The 19112-nt window shown below is 45.3% G+C and overlaps 1 protein-coding gene across 1 annotated transcript in view; it reads right to left on the bottom strand.

Annotated features, from left to right (window-relative positions):
- Positions 1-18049, bottom strand: part of RBM10 (RNA binding motif protein 10) — a 49431-nt gene extending 31382 nt beyond the window's left edge. The window contains exons 1-7 of the mRNA XM_048487552.1: positions 17876-18049; positions 8624-8743; positions 7870-8053; positions 6555-6746; positions 6215-6284; positions 3725-3798; positions 1176-1262 (exon numbers count right to left, since the gene is read on the bottom strand). Coding sequence (XP_048343509.1) covers positions 1176-1262; positions 3725-3798; positions 6215-6284; positions 6555-6746; positions 7870-8053; positions 8624-8640 — 624 coding nt within the window. The 5' untranslated portion in view covers positions 8641-8743; positions 17876-18049. The remainder of the gene's footprint in view (positions 1-1175; positions 1263-3724; positions 3799-6214; positions 6285-6554; positions 6747-7869; positions 8054-8623; positions 8744-17875) is intronic.
- Positions 18050-19112: the final 1063 nt, after the last annotated feature.

Raw genomic sequence — 19112 nt, 5'->3', positions numbered from 1 at the left:
GCCCTGACATGCTCCCAAGCAGCCGATGAAAAGTGAGAAATTTAATGTGACCATAATTAAAACACGCAAACACACTAAAGTGGAAATATACAAAAGGACAGAGTATCCGCAACAAAGCAAAGTACATGTAAATTACCCAACAAACAATAAAGGCGACAGATTCTCCAAGGTGAAGAAGAAGAAGAAGAAGAAGAAGAAGAAGAAGAAGAAGAAGAAGAAGAAGAAGAGGAGGAGGAGGAGGAGGAGGAGTTTGGATTTATATCCCCCCTTTCTCTCCTGCAGGAGACTCATAGGGGCTTACAATCTCCTTGCCCTTCCCCCCTCACAACAAACACCCTGTGAGGTGGGTGGGGCTGAGAGAGCTCAGAAGAGCTGTGGATCACTTCAAGGTCACCCAGAAGCTGGGATGCAGGTGGGAGTGTACAGGCTAATCTGAATTCCCCAGATAAGCCTCCACAGCTCAGGCGGCAGAGCTGGGAATCAAACCCGGTTCCTCCAGATTAGATACATGAGCTCTTAACCTCCTACGCCACTGCTGCTCCTTACATATAGTACAGTCCACATCCACTGCAGTGCTAAAAAAACAGCCTAAGCAGTAACAATGTGATGCTCAAGTCATTGTTGCGTGCCCACTATTTGAAAGTCCATTTCAAGCAATATACTAGATGCTTGTATGTTTCCTAGCATGTCGCTTTTATTGTAGATATTCTGCCCTTTTGCATTCCTCTACTTCAGTGTGTTTATGCGCGAATGTTCACTTTAGTTCAGTGGTTCTCAACCTTCCTAATGCCGTGACCCTTTAATACAGTTCCTCATGTGTGGTGACCCCCAACCATAAAATTGGTATATATAAAATATAAAAAGACCGTTTTCCAATGGTCTTAGGTGACCCCTGTGAAAGGTCGTTCGACCCCCAAAGAGGTTGCGACCCACAGGTGGAGAACCGCTGCTTTAGTTAGTCATGCTACACTGCCACTTTTGCGCTTTTCACAGGTTGTTTTGTTTGTCGCCTGTTGCCTTGGTGTTTGTTATACTGTTGGCCTCTTTTCGCTATACCTCTTTTCTCTGGTTGTTTTGCAGTTTAATGCCCCCCCAAGCAGCGCAGTGGCCTCACAGACACATCCCAAACCCCAATGCTGGTGCATGTCCACAGATCACCCTCTGCGCCTCCGTACCTTACTGCAGAGCCAGTCCTCGTTGATCTTGGGCTTTGGGTCGCTGTAGTGCATGGAGACCTTCTGGCCAAGGATGGAAAGGGAATGCTGCGGGGAGAGAAACACCACAATGAGGCTCTGAAGCGGAGAGGGAGGCAAAGGTGCCCATCACTGCCGCAGCAGAAAGGAGGAGAGATTCAAACCCTTCAGCTGAATGGATGAGGGGGGGGTGAGGGAGGGAAGGGAGCACAGGCCGAGAGAAGTCTGGAGCTTGGCTACTTGGCTAGCACACACCTAACCTGGCCGGCAGAGGCACCTGTCTCTACCCAAGGCACTGGGACATCCGGCTGCTGGGAGGGAAGGAGGGTGTTGGAGAGAGAGAGAGGGAGAGAGAGAAAGAGAGAGAGAGAAAGATGGGAGAGAAGGAGAAACAGACAGAGAGAATGCAGCCATGCTCCGAGACACCGCCATACAAATACCTCTATGCCACCAGAGTGCCCTATCTTGACTGCCTGACCTGCAAGCATCTCTTACCCTCCACTTTTCATCACTCCCTTCCTTCAGCAAAGATCTCCGCTCAACTTATGTCAGCTTTCACGTTAGGGGGTGCTAGGAAGAATTATCTGTATTCTCTCTATGAATCTGCTGAAGAGGTGTGAATATTTGGGCATCTAACATAAGATTTTAATCTCCATGCACATTCCTAGCTTCTCAGTCCTTTTGACTTCCTACATTGTCCTGCCCATGCATACAACCCCAACTCAACTGCTTACCAATTAACTTTACGATTTCTAATGTGGCCTCCCCTCATCCCCCCAAAAAGTACTGCTAGCGCCAACTGCAGACCCTGGAGAGGGTATCAACAAGATTACCAGGCCTTACCGTCCCTAAGAGCTATACAGAACGAAGCCAGACAAATTTACAAAAGCCACTTGGTAGGAAGAAGAGTTGGTTTTTACACCTCGCTTTTCTTTACTGTGAGGAGTCTCAAAGCAGCTTACAGTTACCTTCCCTTCCCCACAACAGGCACCTTGTGAGATAGGTGGGGCCGACAGAGTTCTGAGAGAACTGAAACTAGCCCAAGGTGACCCAGCAGGCTTCATGTGGAGGAATAGGGGAATCAAACCCAGTCCTCCACTGGATGAAGAGTTCTGGAAAACTCAAAAACATAGCAAACATTCTTCGTTGTAGAATGCTCTTCATGGGTCTTAGTGCCTACCTAGCCCGACCCCACCCACCCCAATTCTGTCTGAACTGCTTTTAACCACTACACCATGCTGGAAGGCAAGGCTTCATAGGCTAGGATCTTGTTTTGAAAGAAGCAAGAGTCTCGAATCTACCTCCGGCCCACTGCCATCTCCAGAATTAACACACTGCCACTTTCACACATGCTGAAGTAGACTGCGCTCTGAAGGAATCTCTCACCCATACCTTGCCCATCAGTACAATGTCAGCAACCAATCAACCCCACCCCACCCCTTTAAGAGCAAAGTGCATCATCTCAGCCACACCAGGGCGACATGTGTCAGCTCCCACTGGGGATGTGCACACATGGCCCAACTACACTGCCGACACAAGAGAACAGGAGGAGGAGAAAACGGCAGAAGCAGCTGCCATGAATGCACAAAAAGAGTGGCAACCCCACGGAGTATGGGCTAGGGGGTGCATTTCCACCAACTTTCCGGCTGTTCGGAAATAAGATTGTCGATTGAAACCTCAGTTCAGAACGGGTACAAGTTTCAGGTCTAAAAGCCTGCCCTGTGATCCTATGGTGATAAGAGAGTGCATGGGGTATCACATAAGACAGGCTGTTATCACAGAGCTGCTGCGAGGGAGGACGAGGCCTCCTGGGAAAAGGATTCAGTCCTGGCTGTGCTGTGCGGAAGCTCGTCTCCATGACATCATCATCATCATCTCTTTGAGACTATGAGGGAAAAAAACCCAACTGGCTGGCAGACTGGTCAGGGTTCACACTAATGAAGCTGTTGAGCTAAACCCTTGGCCTGCCGTTGTCTTTTTCACACTGTGGGTTATGTGAACTTCCACAGTGAAAGAAAGCTCACGGGACCCCTGGCTTTAAAACCTCTGTTGCGTGCTATCAGGAACTTTCCCCCAGCCCTCTGACTCCCCATTTACCCAAGTTCTGGCTTTTCACCACCCTGTTCAACTTACTCAACCTATTCTTCCCAAAAGGAAAACCTAATCCCAACTACTGATCCACTCCTGATTTAGGACTTCTGAGGTGCACTGACTCCTATTCTCCCTAACCTCTTTCTTCAGAGCTGGGGAACACCCAGAAGTCAAACTTGCAGCGCCTATTGGCTGATTTCGTCTCCTGAGACTGGAAACTGTGTGAGCTGTCTAACAGTGCAAACCTAAGCAGAATTCAACCCTTTCTAAGTCACTGAAGCTTTAGGATGGCACTGTTCAAGGCCTAGCAGTAATTCCCCATCCCTTCTCAGTGATTCCCTTTGGGGAAGGCGACTGGGGGCTTGCTCATATGAACCAGGTGTTTGGATCGGTCATTTAACAGTAGCAGTACTTGTGGGTTTCAAGTGCAGCAAAGCAACCTGATTGGCTTCCATCCATCGTGTAGCGTCCTGCAAGTGATTAAACTCGACGAAGGCGAAGCCCCGGCTCTGACCTGGAGGACAGCATTCAGATACAGACGCAGTGTGTTAGTCAACAGATCCAGCCAACATCACGCACCCCTGTCGCTGTACCAAATGGGGCGAGGGCAAGGTGCGGGGGGGGGGGGGGAGAAACAGGGGAGGGTGGAAAGGCACAGAAAGGGCACCCTAGTTGCAAGTGGGGTGGTGCAAACTCAGTGGCTGGTCACAAAACAGAAGGCACCTGACCTATGGATGTTTTTTTTAACAAGGAACAGTTTTGCTACAGTGATGCTGCTCACTGCCGTTTGAACCTCTACAAGTGATTTCCCTCCCAAAACTGGGAATGTAACAGTGGAGTCCAGTCTCTCAGTCCTGTGCCTTTACTGTGTTGCTTCATAGCATCTCCAGGAGGCACAAGGGCTTGACAGAGAGGGATATCTCCAACCGGAACTATTACCACTTCCTCTTCTTAGGTACTTTCAGTAAGGTACCCTAGTGTGTTTAATTACAGTGTAAGCAGTAGCTATTCCAGTGGGTCACCGGTGTGGTCACCCCATCACTTTGCAAGCGCAGCACCTGCCTAGCTTTGGAGGAGCTGCCAATGGAAACCAAGCCAAAACACCCATCATGTAGGAAAAAGGAAAATAGGGGCCCAGCACCCATGGAGCTTGCGAGCAACAGAAAGTGGTGGATGCTGGACCCAAAATCTGGAAGTTCTGGGTTCAAGGCTAAGGTTGGCCTTGAATGCACTGTGTAACTTGGTCCATTCTCTGAAGCTTCACTACCTCACCTGGGCAGTAAAAATACTAATTCTCAGAGCTGTTGCAAAGAAGGAGAAAAGGAGATAACTGCTTGTCGGTTATCTAAACGCACAGAAGTAGCAGCACACTATGCTTAAGAAAGGAACAAGGTCAATTGGAACTGTGGAAGGGGGCACTAAAATGCATCCCACTGATATGGCAATGATCAAATTCCTCCTGACTTCCTTCCCCAGCAACACTGGAATTGAACATCATGTTGTGAGTCAATGAACCAGTCTGTTGTTCTAATATGGTGAATGAAATGTTTTGAATAAGAACCAAACACCAACAGGAAAAGTCTGTAATCATGCACTTTGAGATTACAGATTTCCTGGGCTCCCTTATCTTCATGGGTTGCAATCTTTGCCCTTGTGATGCACTGTCCATGTATAGGACCGTTAGGATTTTTACTTCGCTCAGCCTTTGTCTGGTCCTAGAAGCAGGGTGCCTTTCTGTACCCTCCATCTTGCGGTACCTGCCGGCTTCTTTCAGGCCAAGTACAGCATAAGAACAGATAGAGAGGAATATATTTACACACACACCTTGGTAAGCAATCCTGACTTGTAGGCAACGTGCATGCTAATGTGCAAGAAATAACCTTGGAAAGAAGGAGCAAACTTACCTGGCTTGGGTTACCTTAAAAATATATATCCAAGGTATAGACTTGGCACTACTTGATAGCTTCTCCTCAGAGCAGACAGAAGGTATCTCTTGCTCTCCCTGCGCACCTTAGCAACCCATACCACTGTACTTTTCCTTAGTATAGGCCCGCTCCATTTGTGGCTCACCCAGCCAAGTGCAACCCGCCAGCCAAGAATTGTGGCTCAACAAATACTTAACAGCCCATCAATCCAGAAGCAGATGGGAGGGCAATACAGTCCAGGCAGTTTTCTGAATTCATAAGCAGGCTACTGTACATGGCTAGAAGGCTGCATCCAAGCTTGGTAAGCCAAAAGCTCTACAAGGCCTGTCAAGAAGTGATAGAACAGATGGTACTTCGGCAGGAAAGGAGCCTAACAGACTGCAGAGATCCAGGAATAATCCATGCAACGAATGTATCTGGTAAGACATGGCTAAACACTGGATTTGATGCTAAATGAAAGAAACAGGTGTTCACCCATAGGTTTGTCTTGATTCCTCATCATTGCTCTTTTTTTTTGGGGGGGGGGGTTGTATCTTAACACAAGAAAGAGGTCAAGCAAGAACAGCAGAAACTTAAAAAGAACAGTTTCCATATAGAAATATGTCCTGGCTTGTCAGATCTCAGAATCAGGAGGCTCATACATTTCCAGAGTGTGCAGCAAAGCAAGGAACAAGAGAAGGGATCAGGTCATGGCATTCTGCTAACCTTTCAGGCTACTTATACATGGAAGGATAGACTGAACCTCCAGGCCTCGAGGATGCTGGCAACGCAAAGCTTCAATACCACAGGCTATTTTTGTCTCCCTGGAAGATATCAGCAAGCTTGATTGATTTCTATGAGTTGTCCACAGCAGAAAATACAACTAAATCTTTAATGCCACAGGGCAAACAATTCCACGTGAACACACACCTGGCAGATCGCCCTCTAAATGGGGGCCTGCCCTGTGTTGAGCAGATCACTACAATTACATTAAAGAGAAGGCAGGAACTGTGCACCAGAGCTCACCTGAAGCTTTATTCCGCATCAGCCGCACCTCCCGGGGTTGGAATCCATGGGCTTGCAGCTGGGCACGGATCTGCAGAGTAATACAGAGGAGTCAACAATGTCCACCCTGGGGCTAAGCTCTCTCCAGATGTTCATGAACTACAATTCCCATCAGCCCCTGCCAGTATGGCCAGTTGGTCATGCTGGCAGGGGCTGATGGGAATTGTAGTCCATGAACATCTGGAGGGCCGCAGGTTGCAGACCCCTGAGGTAAAGGGAGAAGAGGGGAGCAGAGGAAGGGGGGTGATGATGAGCCACGGCACGTGCCCAAGAGCAATGCCCCTGAGTCCAAACCTCGTACATCGTTCTCAGTGGCCGACTGGGGCAGCATCCTCAGCATGATGATGCTGCTGGCCTTCTGCTCCTCCTCCTCTTGCTCTGTTCGGTAGTCCTGATCGCGGTAGTCACCGTCCCCCGGAAACCCCAGCTGATCATTGGGACTGTCCCGTTTTCTGCGTGGCAGCTCTGGTCCAGAGGAGGCTTCATAGGGATCCTGGGCAAAAACAGCAGGAAAGAGGACAGGATCAGCTCGGTGGAGGCACTGGGCGACCTCAACAGGTAAGAAGGCATGCTGTGCCAGACAAGACCTAGCTAAAGTCCTAGCACTCATACTGGCAACCTCAGCACCACCACACTTGCCTCTTCTTTCAATGGAGGAACCAGGATGCAAAAACTTACCAGCAGCTCAAAGCTACGTCCCAAGTCCAGGTCCAGTTCCATCACCGGTGAAGACTTCCCCTCCATATTTTCTTCACACAACCCACACGGCCTCCCCAATCAACAATAAACTCAGACATAGCTCCTCAACTGGCTAGAGGAAGCGTTCTGTGGAGTATGTCATTGACAAAGGGTTTCTTAAAAGTTGAAGACTAAGGTTTAATATAACCGCCCTTTATGGCAGAGATGCAAAATCACAAGTGGGAATGCAAAGGGCTGAGGGCTAGGTTCAATTCTAATTCATGCCAACTGCCCACAGACTCAACCTGTCATTACATCCTTCCAGAAGCGTAGCTGGGCCATACTGCGCCCGGTGCGCACTCTGTGTTTTCCGCCCCTCTCCACACTGCCCGCCCCCCCTTATTGAAACAGTGCAGGCTGGAGAAGCGGCCTGTTCCCTCCAGGCTGAAAACGGCCTGGTGGGAACTACACTTCCCATGAGACCTTGGGGCTGGGAAGTGTGGTTCCTTCCAGACCGTTTTCAGCCTGAATAATAATAATAATAGTTTGGATTTATATCCCCCCTTTCTCTCCCGTAGGAGACTCACACAGCTCAAGCGGCAGAGTGGGGAATCAAACCCGGTTCCTCCAGATTAGAATGCACCTGCTCTTAACCACTACACCACTGCTGCTCCTGAAGGGAACAGGTAGCTTTACCAGCCTGCACTGTTTCAATAAGGTAAGGGGGGGCACCACCGGGGGGGGGATATTTTGCGCACCCCCAGGCACATGCCCAGTGCAATGCCCACCCCCACTCCCCTGGTAGCTCTGCCACTGCATCCTTCCAAGCTGAAAAGGATACACACTTGAGGGACCTGAACAGATTACAGCATCCCACCTCCCCCAGAAGGATAAAGTCCCTCATGAATATTGTCCAAAGGGTCTGCCGCAAACTTTACCTCCACGCTGTGTTCCTCAGAGGAGTCATCATAGTCATCATTGAGTTCCTGGTTGTCGAAATCTCGCAGATAGGATCGATAATCCATATCTCTGTAGTCGTGGTCTCTCTGGCTACGGCCCTCACCTTCGTCCTGGCTACGGTCAACAGCACCATAGCGGCCAGTGCGATCTCCACGACCACCTCTAGAAAGTATGGTAAGAAAAGAATCTCTCAGAACTACCCTGAGGTACTGCTGCTGATACTGATGATGAAGCAGAAGTATTCCCTACTGAGGCCTTTTCTAAGGGCCTCCTAGCAAAAAATTGGACCACCACAAGTAAAAACAAAGAGCTTGCTTTGTACAAGCCAGATGCTTCCAGACAATAGCCCCAATGCAAGAACGATAAGCTAAACAAGATTTTTTGAAAAACTCAAACCTTCATGAGACCTGGATCATCACGCTGGGCTTGACATCCCAGCCATTTTAATGCACCATTGCTCCCCACTTCTGCTAACCACAACAAAGGCCAGTAGTGACTAAAGGGAAACTACCCTTTGCTTAATTTCCCACCTAATTTTGTGTGTAGCAAAGTAGAGCGTAGATGTTGTGCAGAACTTCTCTCAGAATTAACTTGCTTAATTGACCACTCGACCTAGCCTAGATGATCACAAAAAAGTATATAGAGTGCGCTACAGAACTATTATGATCTGAGGTCCCTGGAACAGAACTTATTCCATCCTAGGAACTTGCAGTAACTGAAAAAATACCTTACCTTCTCTCATACTCCATTGCTACCAGTGAAGTGCTAGTCCTTAGGAATCTCCCAGTGCCAAGTTCTTCAGGGTTTGGCCGACATTCCAGCAGTCCACCCAAAATGAAGTCAGAAAGGTCCCTGCAGGTAAAAGTAGACCAGAACTCAACAATGTTATTTCAGCAAGGATTCTCCCTTCTGCTTGAGATCAACTATACTAATAATGACTACAGAATTCAAGAGAATAGTTTGAAAGATGCTCAAACATCACGGTGTCTAATTAAATACATCCTAGGCTTCACATGCATGCGCGCACCATCTGATCTGGCTATTTCTCAGATCTGCCGCCGAGCCGAGCTGTCCAGTCTTGAACGTTTGTATTTTCCAAATGCCTGGGTTAATAACAATATTGAACCAAATTGATCACTCAGAGCTCCCTGAAACCCCAGCTCTGCTCTTAGTTTACTGGGTAGCCTTAGACAAGACACTCCATCTCAGCTCGCCATCTATAAAGGGATGTGGCTTACAACGCAGGACTTTTGACTGAATAAAACCAGACATGGACATTTCAACATGAACATATAGGAGGGCAGAATCAATATAGTCACCACCACCACCAATTCAGATCTGTTCCACTTACTGCAAGGTTGATGCTGGAAGCTGAGATCCCAATGTCCAGCTCCAGAGCAGGATGGGGTTCTATAAATTTAATCATCTGAGTTCTCAGGAACCAAGGATTTACCAATACATCCTCAGCTCTGTAAAAAACCTGTTGTATAACCTGGGGCGAGCAAGTATTGTACCAGACAGATAATTCCCTCCTGTACTTCAGAGGTCGGAGAGGGATTTAGGAAGATTTATAAACCAAATGAATTTCAAGCTTCCAATACACATGCCCAGTACAAACACAGCAAACAGTCACCCAGAACCTCATGTGGATGAAAAGTCATCAGGAACAAGGATTGGCTGGAGTAAAAGAGTGGGCAGGAAGGAGGATGGAGCATACTCTGTTTCTCCACAGAGAATGGCCTCCATCACTCCAAGGCTCTTTGGAACTGGATGGTGGTTAAACCTGGGTCTCCAGCCTTTAAACATCTAATTCAAAAGTCCTGCCAAGATTCCAACAAACAGAAACAAGGCAAGATAGCATTTGACTGATGGGATGCCACTCTTAAAGAAAAATAATTACTCCCCTAGACTTTCTCATGTTACCCCCTGTCAGTGATGTAAAGTTGGGATTGCAGAATAACACAGGTATGTCTGTGTAAATGTTACAATAAAGAACATCTGGTTTTAGGCACCTAACCCATGTCTAGTCCTGCATACAGTTTTTGATTTCAGGCTTTAAGCAAGGGCTGAATTGCATGTTCAGCAGCACTTCCAAATAGCTGCAGAGTAGAAGAGGTATGATAGTTCTACCCTAACACAGCATGAACATTCATAACCTTGTATCCTGACAATAATACCTAGATTCCCCCTTCCTACTGCACCTTCAATTCACCTTTTGTGCAGTTTCTGGGGGATTCCCTGTTCTCAAGGGATAGCATTCCAGGAAGATCAGTGGACTGTAACTGGGGAGGGGGGGAGGAGCAAGGATAGAAAAAGGCAAAAAAATCTCCCCTGCTCCATCAGTGGAAACAGCTGAAATCCAAAGTCACAGGCAAGAACCTACTTTGTTAGATATTTGAAAGAGATAGAAACTGAAGAAAGCTAACGGTGAATGGAGAAAAATAAACAAAAGGGGAAACGGGGGGGGGGGGGGGGAGGGAATCTAAAAAAATACTACCAATAAGATTTCATATGCAGCTACAGTACGTGGCAGCTGGCGGTTAGCGTCCCAAGTGGTTGTGCTACTGTGATATATGCTTGCTAACAACAATGACCTAAGAACTTCTGAAGTTATCTGGGCAGCCATCACTAAATCTCCCTCACACCATTCTTTGTTGCCGTTTCCCAATCTGTTAACAGTTCACAGCACTTCCAATATTTAAAGTGTTTACAGGTTACACTATATATCAGTATTAAGGCTTTACTGTGCATCTCACAGCCTTTTTATCTGAGGGCTGGAGCGCTTTTATAAGTGATTTGTGCACTAATTCAATGTGACACCCTAATTCAGCTGCTCTTGATGTTGGTACTGATCGTCGATAGCCATGATCAATGGTCATTCAAAACCAGAAATGGCTGCTCTTCTGAGAGGTTATCTCTTGATTCATTTCAGAGTTTGGCACAGCTGTCACTGGGAAATTGAGATTTTTAGAGATGGTTATAATCCTCTCTGCTTAAACCCCCGCTACACACCCCAGTCCATCTCCTGACCAAATTCCAAATTTATAACCCTGCCAGAACTAGAAATACTAGTACTAATAATAGTCAAAGAACTTCAGTACTGTCTGTGGAACAAAGTGGACATTATGATCAGTATGAAGTACAGGTAAGTGGCGGGTGAAACTCATCGATGGCCCAGTAGTAGTAATATAATTAAAAATTTTAAATTTATTATAACACAGACTTACACTTTTTTAAAAATCAGAGCATTTCTAAAAATAGCAAAAGGCACTGAGAAGAAGAAATATTTCGGGACCCTGAATTGGGTCAAAAGGGAGTTCAAACATGTTTTAAATAAAGTAATGATCTTATACCACTTGGCATCAACCCAGACAGGGCGCACAATTTTCTGCACCAAATGCATCTTGTTTGTGTCTTTTCAAAAACTTTCAAAACAAAGACCAGCAAACAAGCACAGTACTGAACCACCAGCACCACCCCTGCATACACAAACGCCAACAGCAAAAATCAACTATGACTGAAACCTTTCTGGGGAGACCGAAAACTAATTCATTATTTCTGGCTGGTAAGCCTGTTCTGTGGTACCCCAAAGACGAATTGTCATTTATTGTTTCATATATAAGAACTCACTTCATCAGGCGCAACGAGTCAACTGATGAGAATGTTAGAAATTATGTACACACCATGGGCTCAGGGAAGGGAAAAGAAATGTGTTCCACAAGGAAAGTTTACAAATCCAGAAAGCAGGACCAGATATTGAAGTTCATTAGTGGAGCAAGTGAACTGCATAAGATTCAACCTCTTAACATATACCACCAATTACCAATACTTACCAGAGCATATACTGGAGTGTATAGAAAGTCGAAGGTGCACCTAATTTTACTCACAAAAACTGGGAAAATCCCAGTATCTGATTCTCAAGATATAAGTCGAGAATGGGAAATGCAGCAGCTACTGGTAAATTTCAAAAATAAAAATAGATACCAATAAAATTACATTAATTGAGGCATCAGTAGGTTAAATGTTTTTGAATATTTATTTCAAAGAAAATCCTTCAGTGCAAACTAGCTTTTGTATAAATGAGAAAAAGAGAGGTCCGAAAACAAAGAAACAATATGAGATACTCAACAATAAGTTTAAAAACACAAAACCCTTAGCTCAATCAGCAACCAAGCTAAAACACAATAGTTAAAATCCTTCAAAACTGGATTTTTGATCGGGGGGAATGTTTATGTTAGCAGTACCAACATTTCAGAGTATCTTAAGGAGACCCTCCTGATGATACCACCCATTATTTGGTGCACCACAAAGACTTTGAGGCTAGAAAAGTGGCACCCTGAGAAATGGAAGAATTCCTCCAATAGCGTTTCAGAATTCGATTTGTGCCTCTTCATTTTTTAGGCAAAGCCTGACCTATTTGTCCGGTGTAAATTGAAGAGCCTTGTTGGCAGCTCATTCAAGCTGTACAGACGAAGGAGCATTTGATACAACGGTACATTGAATTCTGTGCATCAATAAATATGGAAATAGACTATTTACATTTTCTGTGCATCAATAAATATGGAGACAGCCTTTTACCCTGTCAAAATAGTTTCACATTTACTGTCAAATGTTTGATAATTATATCTGTGATAATTAATTATTGTGAAACCCTATGTACATCTTGACTGGTAAATTGAACTGATCTCTCGATGCACCTCCTCGAGGGTGCTGCATTAAGCTGGGAACAACATGCCAGTAGTCCCTGGCCTGAAATCCATTCAGCTGTCCTCAATCAGAGCCAAGGCCTCCTGGGCACTGACTCCAGCCTGGTGGAATTCATCTTGACATCATACCCAGATCCTGTGAAACGTATTGCAGTTCTGAAGGCCTGTAAGACTGAGTTATTCTGCCTGGCCTATGGTTGAGGACAGCAATGGTTGTCATCTAGCTAGCCTCCCTCCCCCCTTAAGTTAGTTTTTAGTATTTTTTTTCTTTCCCCCTCCACCAGACACATTTTATGGTATTACAGTATATGGTGCTGTGAATATTTTTGTAAGGTTTTAATTGTGATTTCTATGAGGTGAGCTGCTCTGAGCCCAACCTGTTCAAGAAGAACAGCCCAATACAGCGAGTAAATAAATAAAACCTTGGTCTGCAATCAACTGCCAAACTAAATTAGAATGATTTGAAGCGCGTTCGCAAATCATGGTCATGTCAACGACGGCATGGCAATATTTATAACTGTACAAGAAATCCAACCGATGCAACGTCCATAGCAGACTGTGTAAGAGTGAATGATTGTTTATGTATTAAAATTAGAGTGAGATTGTATTAGGTGTACTGTCACATCAATGAGATGACAATAATTGGAGAACTTACGGGCAATATTGTCATTGTCTATGGAAACTAGATATATTGATTTTGTATAGACCCCTGGGATGGCTGATTAACAAATGAGAGAATCATATTTGAAGAAGATCATTTCGAAAACGGCATTCCGAAAATGCGTATTCCGGTCAAGACAGACCTGCATGATTCTCAAGACATCTATAGGTTGGAATTATAAGGCTTCAAAAGACATTGTTTCTTTAAGGAGGACTTGAGATATTTACTGTTACTTTAAGAAGGACTTGCAACGTTAATATTCTTTTGAGTTTTTATAGCAATTGAATTGTTGCACAATTGCACTTCTATATATCACGGTTTGTTTTGCATGGTTGGTGCAACGCAATATTTATAACTGGACAAAGAATCATTGTGGTCATCCCCCCACCCCCAGCTTGTTCCAACAAAGACAAAATAATATAATTTTAAAAGATGGTCAGCAAAAAGCTTTATGAAGTAACAGAAATGAACTTCAGCTTTTTGGAACCATAGATTAGTGTGCAAATAATCCATTCTTTGCTGTTCAAATGATGGGCTTTTCTCCACAAGTTATTGCAAGCATTTCGTTACGATCTGAAGGCTGAATGCAACATATTGTATAACATCTTATCATGCATTTGATTATAAAAGGATTTTCTATGTCCCTGGTGGGTGTTCTGGGGATTTTCAGCAAACGTAGAGCAATCCCTTCAAGGAAGAGAAACCCAGGCACAACCATTAAAATGTGAAGAAGACCAGCATCAAACAAAGGAAAGCTACTAAAGGTTGGCAAATGAATCCCAGTACGGCAGGAATATTCATACATCTAATCAAGCAAGCAGATAAACTGCTTGAGTAGTCGTTTTCCAAGAGACAAACCCCATGGACAAACTTAGGTCAAACCCAACAGCCTTCCCTGATGATCACTTGTTTTCTGGTAGTATGGTTAGCTACAGTGAAAGACTAGAACTGCTATCCTACGCAGAGTTCCTCTGGTGAGTCTAATCTAAACCCAGAGATTCCAGTGGGCCAAGGACGTAGGTAAGGGTTTTTTTCCCTCAGGTTCAACCCCCCTATTACATGTCTGAAGCGCCGCCCCCGATTGTGGTTTTTTTGTATTTTAAAGTGTTTTTTCATTTTTTGGCCTGCAGGGGGCGTGGTTTTTAGGCTAGCAGCCCCCAAATTTCAGGGATTTGTTGGGAGACTCTCCTGAGGATACCACCCAGGTTTGGTTAAGGGGGTCCAAAGTTATGGACTCCCAAAGGGGGTGCCCCATCCCCCACTGTTTCCAATGGGAGCTAATAGATGGGGGCTACACATTTGAGGGCCATAACTTTGCCCCCCAAGAACCAAACTTCTCCAAACCTGGGTGGTATCATCCAGAGAACCTCCTACTGATACCACCCAGGTTTTGTGAAGTTTGGTCGAGGGGGTCCAAAGCTATGGACTCGCAAAGGGAGTGCCTCCATCCCCCATTGTTTCCAATGGGAGCTAATAGGAGATGGGGGCTACACATTTGAGGGTCCATAACTTTGGCCCCCATGAGCCAAACTTCACCAAGCCTGGGTGGTATCAATAGGAGAGTCTCCTAAAGATACCCTGAAATTTTGGTGCTGCTAGCTTTACAATTGCACCCTGACAGCAGGCACCCCCCCCCCCAAATTTCCCCATATTCTCATTTTAAATCCACGCCCTTTGGCATGGATTTAAAGGAAGAATCAGAGGTCCCCAGTTTAAACATTGAAAGTGATGCTGTTTAAGGGTGGGGGATAATCCACCCTGAAACAGCATCACTTTCAATGTTGTTTTAACTGGGGACCCCAGAATCTCCCTTTAAGGTGGATTTAAGGTGGATTTAAAAGGAGAATCTAGGCACCATTGAAAGTGATGTTGTTTGGGGGTGGATTCCAGTATTACAGCGGTCGCCCATGGGGGACCCGCAAAACTCAGATTTCGCACTGGGCTCCATTTTCCCTAGCTGCGCCTCTGCCTGGAGAGGAGGGCAGAAGGGACTGCTGTCTGGGAGGCCAGCCAATGGGCGGAGTGGGGCAGGGGAGTCTGCTGCCCCTGACCTTGGAGAACTGCTTTTATAAGCAGTGGGGCTGCGGGGCAGGGCAGGGCTTGGGGAGATGTGGCCCCCCCGAACTTTCCCCCTAAAAAATCTATACCTATGTCCCTGCAGTGGGCTTAGAGTGGAAAAACTATTTTGGGATTGCACCATTGGGATTGAGCCCAGCTAGGAATGGCAGAGTATAAGTGTGAATATAAAATGTAAAAAAAATTAAAGAGTGGGTTTTTTCTACAGCTGCCCCCTCCCCTAAGTGGGGAACAACCTTACTGAAAGAATACTTCAAATCCTAACCTTCCTGGCCATCTGAAAACCTGGTAAAACCTAGTCTGTTAAGGCCAGTCAAGAGTGACCTTTGCCTACTGCTACTGGATGCTGACTGGTCCATCACATGCACCGAGGTAAAATGGGGACATTTTTGTATGCTGGACCTACTATATCTATATCTACCTGTCTATAGCAGTGGTTCTCAACCTGGGGGTCACGACCCCTTTGGGGGTCGAACGACCCTTTCACAGGGGTCACCTAAGACTCTCTGCATCAGTGTTCTCCATCTGTAAAATGGATAAATGTTAGGGTTGGGGGTCACCACAACATGAGGAACTGTATTAAAGGGTTGAGAACCACTGGTCTATAGATAGACAGATATAAACTTCAGAACTCACTCACTCACACCCACACTCACACTCTCTCTTTCTCTCTCTCTATATATATAAATTGTATTTTTGAAATTTATTTTAGCTGGAGAACAGCTGACAGTCAGAGATGTATACCATGCTGGTAGGGGCTGATGGGAATTGTAGTTCCTGAACATCTGGAGAGCCGCAGGTTCCCTACCCCTGATATAGAGGGTGGCTCAGCTATTGTTGAAGATCAAAGGTTCAATCCCAGCCATCTCCAGGGATCAGGTAGCAACTGATGTGTCAGAGCTTGCTTGAGACCCTGGAGAACAGCCACCAGTCAGATCCAACAAAACAGACCTTAACAGGTTGAACACAAGGCAACTTCCTGCATACATTTGACAAAGAGTGTTCTAGTCTACAAAGATGTATGTCACCACAAAGCTGTTAGCTTTCAAGCTATACAAGACTCTCAACCCTTCTTTAAAAACATCTATCGGTTTGAATTTTGTAAACATAGTTTACAGACTTGCTGGCTGGCATTCCTACATTGCAGGACTGATCAATGCAACTATCAACAGGTTGTTTTCCTGTCTGGGTATGTACATATCTGCCAGCTGAGGCCAACACTCTGTGCATTAGTCCATTTTTGGTGCCACAATATATCCTTTCAAATGCCTAAAAATACCTCACCTCTGTCACTTTTGTATGGTTCTTTCATGCCACAGACATGCCACATGTTCTTTCATGCCACAGCTCTATCACATGGCTTAAGGATCCAATGTTAATGTGACTGTCCCCATACTTACCTTCCTACAATAGGGTTGCCAACCTTCAGGCAAGCCCTGCAGTTTTCCCATAATTACAATTTATCTCCAAACTACAGAGAACATTTCCCCTGGAGAAAATGATACTTATGGACATAAATTCTATGGCAATGATTACAAAACTATGATATGCATGTAAAAGGTGACATGCCACAGCCAGGTGGTAGCTGATATGTCAGAGCTTTTTGGAGACTCTGAAGAACAGCCACCTGACAGATCGAGCATAAGGCAGCTTTATGCGCATATTTGTCAAAGAGCTTTCCAGTCCACAAAGATATACGCCACCAAAAACCAGTTAGCTTTTAAGCTACAAAGGACTCTCCACCCTTTTTAAAGAATCTCTTTATCAGTTTGAATTTTGTATGCAAACATTACAAAATTTGTTGGCTGGTACTCCTAGGTTGCCTGGCTTTTTGATGCCAGCGCTCCCCCACACCTGACAACAGCTATTCCCCTTGTTTCATCCTGAGTCACTTTTATAATTATTTGATGTTTCTTTATATAATACACACCACCACACATAACTGGGCTGCATTTTTTCAAAATAAACACATAGGTAAAGAATTGTTTCTGTTTTGTCCAGGGCTGGAGGATGATCCACCAGAAGAGTAAAGTTAGGCATTTTGTGAGTTTTTGACACACCGAAAAGGTTCGCCATTACTGCTCTGCGCTATGATACCCCAATTGAGGCTCCCCAAATTCTGCCCTACTCAGGTTCCACCCGACAAATCTCCTAGAGTTTCCCAACCTTCTCAACCTCCACCTACCTCACAAGGTGCCCGTTGTGGGGAGAGGGAAGGAAAGAAGTTTAGATGCCGCCTTGAGACTCCTTACAGGAGAGAAAGGCGGGGTATAAATACAAACTTCTCTTATTCTTCCTGAAAAGTGGTTCTTTAGCAAATCCTTGAGGAAGCCACAAGGGACTCTACTGCTGTTTCTGCCGCCACGTAGGGACTCTCGGGCGTCCCACCCTTTGCAGGCCCAAAAAGGGACACCGGTCCAGCCTTCACACCTTCCACGCCGTCCAAGTTCCCCGGCTTGCCCCTCCGGCCAACTGACTCTCTCGGCCCTCGTTCCCCGCTTCTCCGCAAGGCCGCCGCCCAGCCCCACCACCTTCGCTCACCTGGCCGACTAGGCGGTGGGATGAGGAGGCGGTCCACTCGATGCCCCCGGGCTGCCTTTCGCACGACCCGCCTCACAAGATGGCGGCGGCTGAGCAGCGCCCCCCTTAACCCCCCCGCCCCGTCTTTAGAGGCTCGGCGTCGGCGACACCGGACCGTCCGGCCTAGTTTGCGCCTGCGCGCGCCGAGTGGAAAGCCATTGGTCCGGGCTGTCGCAAAGGGCCCGCCCACTTTGCGACGGCATTGGAGGGGACAGTAAGTCTGTCAGCGCGTGCTTGGGAGGAGCGAGAGCCAATCTGCTTCGGCCGAAGTTGTGCCGCTCTCGTTACAAGACACGCATGCGCACACCAGAAATTGGGAGTAAAGGGGATCTAAAAGACCAGGGGCGTGAAAACGATAGGGTCATTCAAGAATTTTTGGCAAGGATTGGGGTGGCAAGAATTGCCCATGTATGTAATTTTAAATGGTACGGGTGTGTGCGTATATACACACACACCATTTAAAATTACATAGGCTATTATATATAGGCTATTATACACACTCATTACTTTATTAATTGCCCATATATGTAATTTAAAATGGTATGGGTGTGTGGGTATACAATTTAAAATTATATAAATAGACAATTAATAAAGTAATATATATGTGTGTGTGTAATAGCCTATATATAACAGCCTATGTAAATTTAAATGGTGCGTGTGTACTGTTTATGTCATCATCTGATTTTTAATGGAGGTTGATTGTCAATTGTGTTTAACTGAAAATGTTGTTTTAGCAATCATGATTTAATATGATAGTTTTATTGCTTATATACCGTCCAGAGCGTATTAAATCTGAGATATAAATAAATAACTATAAATATTATATATAGGCTATTATACACACACATATTACTTTTTTAATTGCCTATCTATGTAATTTTAAATGGTATGGGTGTGTAAGTATACACACACAGCATTTAAAATTACATAGATAGGCTATTAATAAAGTAATATTTGTGTGTATATCACACATTTACACATGTTCTAAAATCCACAGTAAAGTATAAAGGGAGTGGATGCTTGATTATCAGTACGTTAAACAGAAGTATTTAATGAATTTAATTAATTAATATATTTTATTTATACCCCGCTCATCCTGACAAGTCAGGCTCAGGGCAGCATATAGCAATGTTGTCTGGACGGGTTATATATTAATATAATTCATTAAATACTACTGTTCAAAGTATTGATGATCAAG

This window comes from Sphaerodactylus townsendi, linkage group LG03 (genome assembly GCF_021028975.2).
Source record: "Sphaerodactylus townsendi isolate TG3544 linkage group LG03, MPM_Stown_v2.3, whole genome shotgun sequence".
NCBI classification, from domain to species: Eukaryota; Metazoa; Chordata; class Lepidosauria; order Squamata; family Sphaerodactylidae; genus Sphaerodactylus; species Sphaerodactylus townsendi.
This window is presented reverse-complemented; position numbering and strand designations above follow the sequence as displayed.